We start from the raw sequence: 14,739 nt of genomic DNA on the forward strand, positions 1-14,739 counted from the left end.
AGCTGCCTTCTTCCTTTTGACGAGAAGCTCCTCTGTTCTCGTCATCCAAGGCTCCTTAATCTTACCCCTTCTCACCTGTCTCAGAGGAACAAATTTATGCATCACTCACAACAACGCTCCTGAAATAGTCTCCACATATCTGTTGTGCCCTTTCTGTGGAACAATTGCTCCCAATCTGTGCTTCCCAACTCCTGTCTGATAGCGTCATAATTCCTTTTCCCCAGTTAAATATCTTCCTTTGGTAACTGCTCCTTTCCCTTTCCAAGGCTATGGTAAATGTGAGGCAGTTATGGTCATTGTCACCAAAGTGTTCTACCACTGAGAGATCTGTTACCTGTCCTGGTTCATTGCCGAGCACCAAATCCAAAATGCCCTCTCCCCTCATCGGCCTGTCTATATACTGAGTAAGGAAACCCTCCTGAACACACCTGACAAAAACGGCTCCATCCAAACCATCTGCACTAACAACGTTCCAGTCGATATTGGGAAAGTTGAAATCACCCGTAACAACAACCCTGCTACATCTGCATTTTTCCAAAATCTGCTGGTCTATGAGTTCTTCAATCTCCCTACTGCTATTGGTCTGTAGAAAATCCCCAATGAGGTGGCTGTTCCTTTACTGTTCCTAACTTCCACCCATACTGTCTCAGTAGACAAACCTTCCTCAACAACCTTTGTTTCTGTAGCTGTGGCGCACTCTCTAATTAGCAATGCTACACCCCCTCCTCTTTTTCCATCCTCCCTGTTCTTTTTAAATGTTCAAAACCCTGGAACATCTAGCAACCATTCCTGCCCCTGTGAAGCCCACATCTCCATTATAGCCACAATGTAATAGTCCCAAGAATGATCCATGCTCTAAGTTCATCACTCTAATTTCTGACACTCTGTGTGTTAAAGCAGACACACTTTAACCCCATCTCTTTGTTTCATCACATGAAAATCTTTCCGTTCTATTCGCTACATCCTGTCACAGCCCCATATACAACTACCGCCCTCTCAGATATGGAGCTCTGGTTCCCAGCCCCCCTGCCAAACAAGTTTTGACCCTCCCCAACCACACAAGCAAATCTCTTACCCAGGACATTTGTGCTCCTCCAGTCATGGTGCAACCCGTCCTTCGTGTATAGTCTTACCTTCCCCAGAAGGTATCCCAATGGTCTAAGTATGTGAAGCCCTCACTCCTGCATCAGCCTCGCAGCCACGTGTAAAGCTGCACTCGCTGACTCTTTCTCTCCTCATTGTCACGGTAGTAAACCTGAGATCACTACTCATCCTGCTTTTCAGCTTCCAACCTAATTCTCTGTAGTCACTTTTCAGATCCTCAATCCCTTTCCTGGCTATATCATTGGTACCAATATGTACCACGATTTCTGGCTGCTCCCCCTCCCCGTTCAGAATCCTGTAAACCTGATCGGCGACATCCCAGAGCCTGGCACCAGGGAGGCAACATACCTTCTGGGAGTCCCGTTCCTGACCACAAAATCTCCTGTCAATCCGTCTAACTGTTGAGTCCCCTGCCACTAGCATTTTTGTATTCTCCTCTCACTTCCCTTCTGAGCCTCAGTGCCAGAGACCTGACAACCATGGCTTTTCCCTGGTAGTCCGAGAGTGTAGTACTGGAAAAACACAGCCGGTCAGGCAGCATCCGATGAGCAGGAGAATTGATGTTTCAGGCATAAGCCCTTCATCAGTAAGGCTTATGCCCGAAACGTCGATTCTCCTGCTGTGCCTTTCCAGTACCACACTCTTGACTCTGATCTCCAACATCTGCAGTCCCCATTTCCTCCTTTCCCCTGGGAGGCTGTCCCCACCAGCAGTATCAAAAACGGTATACTTATTGCTGAGGGGAACGGCCACATGGGATTCCTGCTGTCTGTCAGTTCCCTTTCCTCCCCCTGACTGTAACCCAGCTGTCTTTATCCTGTGTCTGAGGAGTGACCACGTTCCTGTACATCCTCTCAATTTCTCCCTCAACCTCCGGGATGATCCGTAGTTGATCCAGCTCCAGTTCCCTAACTTGGTTTTCGAGGTGCTGGAGTTGGGTGCACTTCCTGCAGATATGGTCGGCAGAGACATGTGTAATGTCCCTGACCTGCCACATTCTGCAGGAGGAACATGCAGCTGCCCTGTTAGCCATACCCCACTAATCTGAAAGCCCACACAGGACTAAACAAGGAAGAGAATAAAAGAAAAAAATTAGAACACCTGAAAAATTACCGGGTTTACAGACACTTAGTAAGGTTAGAGGAGGTGGGTGGGAGGGAGGCCCTACTGTGTGGGACCTTGGGTTTAGATCTCACCCACTTCAAACCTTCCTGGCAGCCCTGGCTTCTCTCCACCCTCTCTCCTTGCTGCTCTGCTCAAAATATAATAAGAAAGACAAATGCAATCCTAGCATTTGTTGTAAAAGGACTGGATTATAAAAGTAATGTTAAAATTATATTGGCGTTGGTAAGACTGCACCTGGACCTTTGTGTCCACCTTCCAGTCGAGGAGAAAGTGAGGGCTGCAGAGTCATAGAGATGTATAGCTCGGAAATAGATTCTTTGGTCCAACTCGTCCATGCCAACCAGATAGCCCAACTTAATCGAGTCCCATTTGCCAGCACCCAGCCCATATCCCTCTAAACTCTTCCTATTCATGTACCCATCCAGGTGCCTTTTAAATGTTGCAATTGTACCAGCCTCCACCACATCCTCTGGCAGCTCATTCCATACACGTACCACCCTCTGTATGAAAAGGTTGCCCCTTAGGTCCCTTTTATATCTTTCCTCTCTCACCCTAAACCTATGCTGTCAAGTTCTGGACTCCCCCACCACAGGGAAAAGACTTTGCCTATTTATCTTATCCATGCTCCTCATGATTTTATAAAACTCTATAAGGGTACCCCTCAGCCTCTGACACTGGAGGGAAAACAGCCCAAGACTATTCAACCTCTCTCTAAAGCTCAAATCCTCCAACTCTGGCAACAACCTTGTAAATCTTTTCTGAACCTTTTCACAACATCCTTCTGATATGAAGGAGACTAGAATTGCGCGTAATATTCCAAAAGTGGCCTAAACAATACTCTGTACAGCCGCAAATGACCTTCCAACTCCTATATTCAGTGCCCTGACCAATAAAGGAAAGCATACCAAACACCATTTTCACTATCCTATCTACCTGTGACTCCACTTTCAAGGAACTAGGAACCTGCACTCCAAGGTTTCTTTGTTCAGCAACACTCCCTAGTACCTTACCATTAAGTGTATAAGTCCTGCAAAGATTTGTTTTTCCAAAATGCAGCACCTTGCATTTAGCTGAATTAAACTCCATCTGCCACTCCTCAGCCCATTGGCCCATCTGGTCAAGATCCCATTTTACTCCTGAGGTAACCTGTCCACAACACTTCCAGTTTTGGTGTCATCTGCAAACTTACAGTTCAAGAAAATTCCCAAACCACCAAGAGTGTGCAAGTCCTGGGGAGCCTTCACCACCAACTTCTAGCCATCTGACATCTGCAGGAAGAACGCCTCATCTTCCAGCTTGGGACCCTCCAACCACATGACATCAATGTTGATTTCACCAGTTTCCTCATCTCCTCTCCCCTTCCCTCCACCTGCCCCATCTCAGATCCAACCCTCCAAATCGGCACTGCCCTCTTGAACTGTCCTACCTGTCCATTATCCTTCCCACCTATCCTCTCCACCCTCTACTCTGACGTATCACTATCATGCCCCCACCTTCATCTACTTAGCGCATTCCCAGCTATCTTCCCCTCAGGCCCAACCCCCCCCTCCACCCATTTATCTCTCAGCCTCCTTGCGCAACCCCCCCATCCAACATTCCAGATGAAGGGCTTATGCTGGAAGCATCAACTGTCCTGCTCCTCGGATGCTGCCTGACTGGCTGTGCTTTTCCAGCACCACACTTGTGCACTCTGATCTCTCGCATTTGCATTCCTCTCTTTCTCCTCTTTGGGGTACAGTCCTACACACTAACTCTCACTGGTGTTGGGGGTCCCACATCTAGTGACTCGCACTGGGACATAGACCTGCACAAACACTGGCTCTTTCTGGGTTATGGGATCCGTACAAACTGACTGTCACTGTGTATGGATCACATACTAAAAATAGAACATAGAACAGTACAGCACAAATCAGACCCTTAAGCCCTCTATGTTGTGCCAGCCTTTTATCCTACTCTATGATCAAACAAACTTACATACCCTTCATTTTACTATCATCCATGTGCCTATCCAAGAGTTGCTTCAATGTCCCTACTGCTTAAAAGACTTTACTCCCACCACTGGCAGTCCATTCCATGCACTCACCACCCTGTGTAAAGAACATGTCTCTGACATCTCCCTCACCTTCCTCCAATCACCTTAAAATTATGCCCCCTTGTAATAAACATTTCCACCCTGGGAAAAAGTCTCTGGCTATCCACTTTATCTCTGCCTCTCAATATCTTGTATACCTCTACCAAATCACCTCTCGATATTCTTCGCTCCAGTGAGAAAAGCCCTTCCTAAGACATGCCCTCCAGTCCAGGCAGCACCCTGGTAAATCTCTTCTGCACCCTCTTTAAAGCTTCCACGTATTTCCTATAATGAGGCGACCAGAACTGAACACGCTTTTCCAGTATGGACTAACCAGGGCTCTGTAGAGCTGCAGCATAACCTCATGCTCTTAAACTCAATCGCCCTGTTAATGAAAGCCAACACACCATACGCCTTTTTAACAATTTGATCAACTTGGGTAGCAATTTTGAGGGATCTATGGACATGGAGCTCAAGAGCTCTCTGTTTTTGCCAATAATTCTGCCTTTAATTCTGTATTCTGCATTCAAATTCAACCTTCCAAAGTGAATGACTTCATACTTTTCCAGTTTGAATGCCATTTACCCAGTTCTGCCTCCTGTCAATGTCCCATTGCAACCTGCAACTGCCCTCCACACTATTCACCACTCCACCAACCTTTGTATCATCGGCAAGCTTACTAACCCATCCTTCCACTTCCTCATCGAAGTCATTTATAAAAATCACAAGGAGCAGAGATCCCAGAACTGATCCCTGTGGAACACCACTGGTCACCAAGCTCCAGACTGAATACTTTCTACCTACCACTATCCTCTGACTTCTATGGGCCAGCCAATTCTGTATCCAGACGGCCAAAGTTCCCTGTATCCATGCCTCCATACTTTTTGAATGAGCCTACCATGGGGAACCTTATGAAACACCTTGCTAACTCTCACTAGGACATACTGACTCACACTACAGTGCTGTCTAGTGCTTACATGAATAACGAGGATTGTGTTGCAGTTCAAAAAAGTATCTGATGTGCTCAGTGTGTCACTGATGGCTCAGTTCTGCTGTAACCTGCCTTTCATATGTGATCTGACCTGTGCCTCAGGTGGATGTGATGGATTGTGAATAGATGCTGGAGCTGACGATTGAGTAGTAAAGCTGAGTTAGGCATGATCCTGTTTGTTATAATATTTCCTACCTGCTGTATGCTTTCAGGTGGGAGATCATTGAAAATGAGTGCTCCCGGGAATGGAACTGCAGAGCCTGCAACCTCCAACCCTGCAAACTCTGATGCTCGTAAGCGGAGGCTACCTCCGTTTGACACTATGGGACACAGGTATGGATCCAAGACACAATGGTAATTATTCTGAAAATTGTGGGAAACTGCTGGCATGCTTTGTGAGGTCTACCCTAGATCTTTGTGGGAAGCTAGAGAAGTGATTTCTGAGCCCCTTGCTAGATATTGTATCATCAATAGGCACAGGTGAGGTGCCAGAAGACTTGACATTGGGTAACTTGATGGCACTATTTATGAAAGGTAGTCAGGAAAAGTCAGGTAACTGTAGACAGTTGAGCCTGAAAATCAGTGTTGGGCAAGTTGTTGGAAGGAATCCTGAGGGGCAGGATGTACTTGGAAAGGCAAGGATTGATCAGGGTCAGTTAACTGGCTTTGTGTCTGGGAAATCATGTCTCACTAACTTAATTGATCTTTTTGAAGAAGTAACAAAGAGGATCGATGAAGGCAGAGTGGTGGATGTGGTCTACATGGACTTCAGTAAGGTGTTTGACAAAGCTTTACAAAGTAGGCTGGTTAGCAAGGTTAGATCTCATGGAATACAGGGAGAACCAGCAATTTGGATACTCAATTGGCTTGAAGGTAGGAGACAGAGGGTGTGGCGGAGGATTGCTTTCCAGACTGGAGGCCTGTGACCACTGGAGTGCCACAAGGATTGATGCTAGGTCCACTACTACTTATCATTTATTTAAATGATTTGATTAGATTAGATTAGATTACTTACAGTGTGGAAACAGGCCCTTCGGCCCAACAAGTCCACACCGCCCCGCCGAAGCGCAACCCACCCATACCCCTACATCTACCCCTTACCTAACACTACAGGCAATTTAGCATGGCCAATTCACCTGACCTGCACATCTTTGGACTGTGGGAGGAAACCGGAGCACCCGGAGGAAACCCACACAGACACGGGGAGAATGTGCAAACTCCACACAGTCAGTCGCCTGAGGTGGGAAATGAACCCGGGTCTCTGGTGCTGTGAGGCAGCAGTGCTAACCACTGTGCCACCGTGCCGCCCACCACTTGAACTTTGGACTTGAACATAGGAGGTATGGTTAGTAATTGTACCGATGACACCAAAAGTGGAGATGTAGTGGACAGTGAAGAAGGTTACCTTCGTGTATAACGGGATCTTGATCAGTTGGACTGGTGGGCCGAGGAGTGGGCAGGTTTTACACACTTAATGATAAGGTCCTGTTAGCGCGGATGAAATGATCTCAGTCCGAGCCCAGAGTGCGGTTCGACAATCGGTAACTTTATTGAAGTATTTAACGCGGGCGGAGACCAACCAAGGTCCGAATCTCGATCGCTGTAACGTTTCCCGCGCGATGTTACAAGTTATATACTTCATGAGTCAGGATGTAGGAGATTGGGTATGAATGAGTGTGAATGGTGGCAATCATGGCTGGAGTATGTGTGAATGTCAAGCTTCCTGCCGTCCTCAGAGAGTCGGCAGCATACACAAAAGGTGTGCTGTTTATCTTTACGTAAATGGGTCCGGGTGCTATCTGCTTGTCTCTCCGTGAGGGCTGGAGGCTAGCACCCCCCTTTGTTACTTCCAAAGTGTCTGTTAGATTCATCCTGTTTGTTTGGTGTTTGCCTTTTGTGTAGGGCTGTTTTGCATGATCAGGTTATGGGTGTGTGTCAGTTGGAACCTTGACGAGATTATAAAGTGAGTTTCCATCTGTGAGTCCTGACCATTGTCTGGAGTCCTGACTAGTGTCTGGTCCGGTGTGTATTCGGATCTGTTTTTGGGCCCCCTTCTCCCGATCACGTGGTCGGGCTGGCAGCTGCTGTCTTAAAATGAATACTGTTTGCTTTAAAATGGTTACTGCTGGTTTTCCCGATGTGGGCCTTGCTCCACGGTAAACACGGGGCGGTTTATACTCGCCTTCAGTCCTGGGGAGTGTTGCTGAACAAAGAGAGCTTGGAGTGCAGGTTCATAGCTCCTTGAAAGTGGAGTCGCAGGTAGATAGGATAGTGAAGAAGGCGTTCGGTATGCTTTGCTTTATTGATCAAAGTATTGAGTACAGGAGTTGGGAGGTCATGTTGTAGCTGTACAGGACATTGGTTAGGCCACTGTTGGAATATTGTGTTCAAATCTGGTCTCTCTGCTATAGGAAGGATGTTGTGAAACTTGAAAGGGTTCAGAAAAGATTTACAAGAATGTTGTCAGAGTTGGAGGGTTTGAGCTATCACGAGGAGCTGAATAGGCTGGGACTATTTTCCCTAGATAGTCAGAGGCTGAGGGGTGACCTTAGAGAAGTTTATAAAATCTTGAGGGACACGGACAAGGTGAATAGTCAAGTCTTTTCTCTCGAGTAGCACAGTCCAGCACTAGATGGCATAGGTTTATGGTGAGAGGGGAAGGATATAAAAGGGACCTAAGAGGCAACTTATTTTGGCAGAGCGTGGTATATGCATGGAATGAGCATATACTGGATTAGTGGTGCTGGAAGAGCACAGCAGTTCAGGCAGCGAAATCGACGTTTCGGATAAAAGCCCTTCATCAGGAATAATGAGCAGCCAGAGGAAGTGGTGGATGCTGGTACAATGACAAAATTTAAAAGGCATCTGAATGGGTATATGAATAGGAAGAGGTTAGAGGGATATGGGCCAAGTGCTGGCAAATGGAACTAGATTAATTTAGAGTATCTGGTCGGTGTGGATGAGTTAGATCGAAGGGTCTGTTTCCATTCTGTACATCTCTATGAGATGGTGGGATGAATGAATGGCTGGGTAATGTTGGAGAAGAGAGAGAGAGAGAGACAGTAATTCACAGAACAGTATTAACAACTCACCTGGACAAGGCTGAGTAAAGGCAAAAGGAATGTTGGGATCAATGGAACTGCAATGTTTACTTTGTACAAATCATTGTCCAGTCCACAATGAGAGCCTTTGTGCAACTTTGAACTCCACACAATGGGTGCAAGAGGGAAAAAACACAATGACTGAGATTCACCTGGTATTAGAAGATAAAGTACTGAAAAGTCAGGATGGTTTTAATCAGAACAAAGCATTTTCAGTGACATAGTGTGATTGGACAGAATATGGGGACATAAAGATCCTTGTTTCCATGCTATTGAAAGTTTCTGGGGACACACCTAACAGATTAAAGACAAGCGTGTTAAGGCAGATGAATAAACTGGTAGACATTTATGACATAAAATTATGTTGAGGTCCATGGCTACACAGTATGTTTATTACACCTCCGTTCTGGCCAGTCCTGGCTCTACTGACCTGAACTGATGTAGGTATTTGTTGCCATTGGACTATGATGGAGGAATCTATTTGGCCAGGATAGTCTTGGATGGCAGGATCACACCTTCCAGACAAAGCACTATCCAGACTCAGCATGATAAATCTGTACCTCTGGCAGGGCCCTACCTGGACTGAGCCCCAGCCCAGATAGAATCCTGCCCATTGAGGTCAGACAGGTGCTACCTTTCGACGGTGGGCAGGAGGCTTATTGTTGATTCTGTAACCTGTGTGCTTATGCCAGGGGGAGCTAATTATTTACCCTACCCTCTCCAGTGCAGACAAGCGTCGACGGGAACAGGAGAGCAAGTATATTGAAGATCTGGCAGAGTTACTGTCTGCCAATCTGAGTCACATTGACAGTCTGAGTGTGAAACCTGACAAATGCCGAATCCTCCGCAAAACTGTCCAGCAGATTCAGCTCATGAAAAGGATGGAACAAGGTAAATAAAACATAGGACATTGAACATTACAGATCAGTACAGACCATTTGGCCCTCAATGTTGCGCCAACCTGTGAAACCAATCTGAAGCCCATCTAACCTACATTATTCCATTATCATCCAAATGTTTATCCAATGATCATTTAAATGCCCTTTAAGTTGGCGAATCTACTACTGTTGCAGGCAAAACATTCCACACCCCTGCTACTCTCTGAGTAAAGAACCTTCCTCTGACATCTGTCCTATATCTATCATCCCTCAATTTAAAGCTATGTCCCCTCGTGCTCGCCATCACCATCTGAGGAAAAAGGCTCTCACTGTTCACCCTATCTAACTCTCTGATTATCTTATGTGTCTCAATTAAGTCACCTCTTAACCTTCTCTCTAACGAAAACAGCCTCAAGTCCCTCAGCCTTTTCTCATAAGACCTTCCCTCCATTGTGATAGATCTCCTCTGCAACCTTTTCAAAGCTTCCATGTCCTTCCTATAATACGGCAACCAGAACTGTACGCAATACTCCAAGTGCAGCTGCACCAGCATTTTGTACAGCTGCAACATAACCTCATGGCTCTGAAACTCAATTCCTGTACCAATAAAAGCTAACACACTTTCTTAGCAACCCTATCAACCTGAGTGGCAACTTTCAAGGATTTATGCACATAGATACCAAGATCTCTCTGCTCATCCACACGACCAAGAATCTTACCATTAGTCCAATACTCTGTATTCCTGTTACTCCTTCCAAAGTGAATTACCTCACACTTTTCCTCATTAAACTCCATTTGCCACCTCTCAGCCCAGCTCTGCAGCTTATCTATGTCCCTCTGTAACCTCCAACATCCTTCTGCACTGTCCATATCTCCACTGACCTTAGTGTCAACTGTAAATTTACTAACCCATCCTTCTATACCCTCATCCAGGTCATTTGGCCCCGAAACAGATCCTTGTGGTACACCACTAGCACCTGAACTCCAAAGATGAACATTTCCCATCAACCACCACCTTCTGTCAATTTCTGATCCAAAATGCTCAATCACCCTCAATCCCATGCCTCCGTATTTTATGCAATAGCCTACCATGGGGGACCTTATCAAATGCCTTACTGAAGTCCGTTTATATCACATCAACTGCTTTACCCTCATCCACCTGTTTGGTCACCTTCTCAAAGAACTCAATAAGGTTTGTGAGGTATGACATACCATTCATAAAACTGTATTGATTATCCCTAATCAAATTATTCCTTTCTAGATGGTTATAAATCCCATCTCTTTATAACCTTTTCCAACACTTAACGGACAATCGAAGTAAGGCTCACTGGTGTATAATTTCCAGGGTTGTCTCTACTCCCCTTCTTGAACAAGGGTACAACATTTGCTATCCTCCAGTCTTTTGGCACTATTCCTATAGACAATGACAACATAAAGATCAAAACCAAAGGATCTGCAATCTCCTCCCTGGTTTCCCAGAGAATCCTCAGGTAAATAACATCTGCCAAGGGGACTTATCTGTTTTTGCACTTTCCAAAGTTGCTAGCACCTCTTCCTCATCAACTTCAATCTCATCTAGTCTAATAGCCTGTAGCTCAGTATTCTCCTCAACAACATTGTGTTTTCCTGTGTAAATACTAATGAAAAATATTCATTTACCACTCTCCTATCTCCTCGGACTACACGCACAACATCCCAATACTGTCCTTGGCTGGCCCTAATCTTACTCTAGTTATTCTTTTATTCCTGACATACTTATAGAAAGCTTTAGGGTTTTCCTTGATTCTATCTGCCAATGACTTCTCATGTCCCCTCCTGGCTCTTCTTAGCTCTCTCTTTAGGTCTTTCCTGGCAAAGTTGTAACTCTCAAGTGCCCGAACTGAGCCTTCATGTCCCATCCTAACATAAGCCTCCTTCTTCCTGTTAACAAGAGATTCAACTTCTTTAATATACCACAGCTCCCTCGGTCAACCATTTCCTCCCTGCCTGACAGGTACATACTTGTCAAGGACCCGCAGTAACTGTTCCTTGAAAAAGCTCCACATTTCAATTGTGCCCATCCGCTGCAGTTTCCTTCCCCATCCTGTGCATCCTAAATCTTGTCTAATTGCATCATAATTGCCTTTCACCCCGCAATAACTCTTGCCCTGCGGTATGTACTTATTCCTTTCCATCATGAAAGTAAACATAACTGAATTGTGGTCACTATCACCAAAGTGCACACCTATCTCCAAATCTAACACCTGGTCAGATTCTTTACCCAGTGTGGCCTCGCCCCTTGTTGGCCCATCCACGTACTGTGTCAGGAAACCATCCTGCACATATTGGACAAAAACTGACCTATCTAAAGTGCTCGAACTATAGTGTTTCCTGTCAATATTTGGAAAGTTAAAGTCCCTTGCTTGTATCCCCAGAATTATCTTTGCTATCCTTTCTTCTACATCTCTGGAATTATTTGGAGGCCTATAGAAAACTCCCAGCAGGGTGAACTCTCCTTTCCTGTTCCTAACCTCAGCCATACTACCTCAGTGGATGTGTCCTCAAAAACGTCTTTTCTGCCACCATAATACTGTCCTTGACTCACAATGTCACACCTCCCCCTCTTTTACTCCTTCCCTGATCTTACTGAAATATGTAAACCCTGGAACCTGCAACAGCCATTCCTGTCCCTGCTCTATCCATGTCTCCGAAATAACCACAACATCAAAGTCCCAGGTACCAACCCATGCTGCAAGTTCACCCACCTTATTCTGGGTGCTCCTGGCGTTGAAGTAGAGACACTTCAAACCACCTTCTTGCCTGCTGGGACACTCTTACAAGCTTGAACCCTTATTTATGACCTCACCACTCTCAACCTCCTGTACACTGGAGCTACAGTTCAAGTTCCCATCCCCCTGCTGAATTTGTTTAAACCCTCCCAAAGACCATTAACAAATCTCCCCCCCACGGGATATTGGTACACTCTGACTCAGGTGTAGACCATCCCATTTGTAGAGGTCCCACCTACCCCAGAATGAACCCCAATTATCCAGGTAACCTAATCCCTTCCTCCTGTAGCCACATGTTCAACTTGTCTCTCTCCTTATTCCTTGCCTCGCTTGCACGTGGCACGGGCAACAAACCAGAAACAACAACTCTGTTCGTCCTAGCTCTAAGCTTCCACCCTAACTCCCTGAATTTCTGCCTTACCTCCCCATCCCTTTTCCATGTAAACTGTGTGTGTGTATGTATGTGTCAGAGACGGTTTACTAGAGATGTAGGGTCGGGCATGTATGTGACAGTGTGTGTCAAAGATAGTGCACTGTGTGTGTGAAGGAGAGGCAGCGTATTGTGTGCCTGTATGTGTGTCTTAAGAGGCAGTATTGTGAGTGTGTGTGTCTGTGTATGAGGGAGAGGCAGTATACTGTGTGTGTGTCAGACAATCATAGAATCCTTTTAAATATAAAATCCTTTTTAAATATAGTGGAAACAGGCCATTCATCCCATTGAGTCCAAACTGGCCCTCTGAAGAGCATCCCACACAGACCGACCTCCTGTCCTATATATCCCATGACTAATCCACCTAGCCTACATATCCCTGGATACTATGGACAACTTAGCAAGGCAAATCCACCATCTGTGGGTTGTGGCAGGAAACCAGAGCACCTGGAGGAAACCCACACAGACACTGGGAGAATGTGCAAACTTCACACAGACATTAGCCAAAGATGGAATCGAACCCAGGTTCCCGGTGCTGTGAGGCAGCTGTGCTAACCACCGTGCTGCCCCCCGAGGTAATGCACTGTGTGTTTTGGGGGTGGGTGGGTGTCTGTTTGTCAGAGATAGTGTGTTTGGAAGAAGTGGTTTTGGCTGCACTTGCAGGGGCCTGTACCATGAGCGTTGAGACACTGGTCACTCAGTGCAATCTGGGTAATCTGCAGTACTTTCTAATTTATTATATGTTTTGTTTCTACTCCACAGAGAAGGCAGCACAAGCAGAAAATGAGGTTCAGCAGTCTGACATCTCATCCAGCAGTCAATCACTTATTGAAAAAGACTCCCTGGGACCTCTACTCCTTGAGGTATGGGCAGATTATCGATATGCAGAAGGGGAGTGAATGCACTGTGCTGCTGAACTCGACTGGATTACAGTGGATTACAGAATCAGATTGGGCTGGGGATTTACAGCTTGTATCTCTGCCCCGATGGACAGTCAGTTAGCCCAGTCTTCAGTGTGCTGGAGGAGGCAGTGTGTGTGGGGGTTGACAGTTCCTCATCATTAGTTGGATGGGTGCAGCGTTGGGGTTAACGGCATTGATGGGATCAGGGCAGATGATACGATTGTTGGTAGGTTGCATCTGAACCTTCCTGTTTACTGAACTATTTGGAGTGTTGGGAAGGAATGGGATGAAGGTGCAGCCATTGTTCCTCCATACCAAACCTTTGAGGTAGTGGTTCGGGGTGTGGGCAAGCCCAATCCTCCTGCTGATTGAACGGTTTGTGTTCTGTGCAGGCTCTGGATGGGTTTTTCTTTGTGGTGAATGGTGAGGGCCGCATCATGTTTGTCTCAGAAAATGTCACCAGTTACCTGGGCTACAAACAAGAGGAGCTGATGAATACCAGTGTCTACAGCATCCTGCATCTGGGGGATCACACCGAGTTTGTTCGCAACCTACTGCCCAAGTCCATGGGTAAGAGATTATACTCCATTTATAATCTGTATTTGGAGACGCCAGTACTGGACTGCGGTGTACAAAGTTAAAAATCACACAACATCAGATTGTCATCCAACAGGTTAAACCTGTTGGAATATAACCTGGTGTTGTGTGATTTTTAACTTGATAATCTGTACTAATTGTTGGGCATGGCAAACAAGTAAGTTGCGAGTGTGGCAGCACCACAATTCATGTTACCAAATGGACTAGGGGAGGTTATGCCCAAGATTATGGCTGCATTGTCGGAGGGTCAGCGCTGAGGGAGCACCGCACTGTCAGAGGGTCAACGCTGAGGGAGCGCCACACTGTCGGAGGGTCAGTGCTGAGGGAGCGCCGCATTGTCAGAGGTTCAATGGTAGAGATGAGCTGCATTGTTTCAATTGGCTGTTTATAGAATCAGAATTATTATGGTGCAGAAGGAGGCCATTCGGCTCATTGTGCCAGTACCAGTTCTATTTCCCAGTGCCAATCTCTTGCCATTTCTGCATATCCCTGAACACCTTTTCTGCCCAAATCAGCACCCAATTCCCTCTTGAATGCCGAGGTCTCCGTGGAGGAACTGAAAGTCTCCTGATGGCCTGGCCAGTACCCTTCCCTCAAAATAGGTTAAAGCTGGTAAACAGCTCTTTGACTCCTCCTCATGTGTTGAATATTGCTGTGTCCCAGATGTGTGAATGATGAAGGTCACTGAAGGCGTTAGTTTATACTTTCTCCAGAAGTTCTCCCATTCCTCCAGGTTGCTCCAATGCTGCCACCTCCATATTCCCCTCATCCC

General features: G+C 46.1%; 1 protein-coding gene across 1 annotated transcript in view; it reads left to right on the plus strand.

The window, feature by feature from the left end:
• ncoa1 (nuclear receptor coactivator 1) overlaps positions 1-14,739 on the plus strand; it is a 102,744-nt gene that overhangs the window by 9,329 nt on the left and 78,676 nt on the right. Inside the window, exons 2-5 of the mRNA XM_072580187.1 lie at positions 5,504-5,624; positions 9,117-9,283; positions 13,231-13,331; positions 13,763-13,940. Coding sequence (XP_072436288.1) covers positions 5,521-5,624; positions 9,117-9,283; positions 13,231-13,331; positions 13,763-13,940 — 550 coding nt within the window. The 5' untranslated portion in view covers positions 5,504-5,520. The remainder of the gene's footprint in view (positions 1-5,503; positions 5,625-9,116; positions 9,284-13,230; positions 13,332-13,762; positions 13,941-14,739) is intronic.

The sequence above is a fragment of the Chiloscyllium punctatum genome, chromosome 11 (genome assembly GCF_047496795.1).
Source record: "Chiloscyllium punctatum isolate Juve2018m chromosome 11, sChiPun1.3, whole genome shotgun sequence".
NCBI classification, from domain to species: domain Eukaryota; kingdom Metazoa; phylum Chordata; class Chondrichthyes; order Orectolobiformes; family Hemiscylliidae; genus Chiloscyllium; species Chiloscyllium punctatum.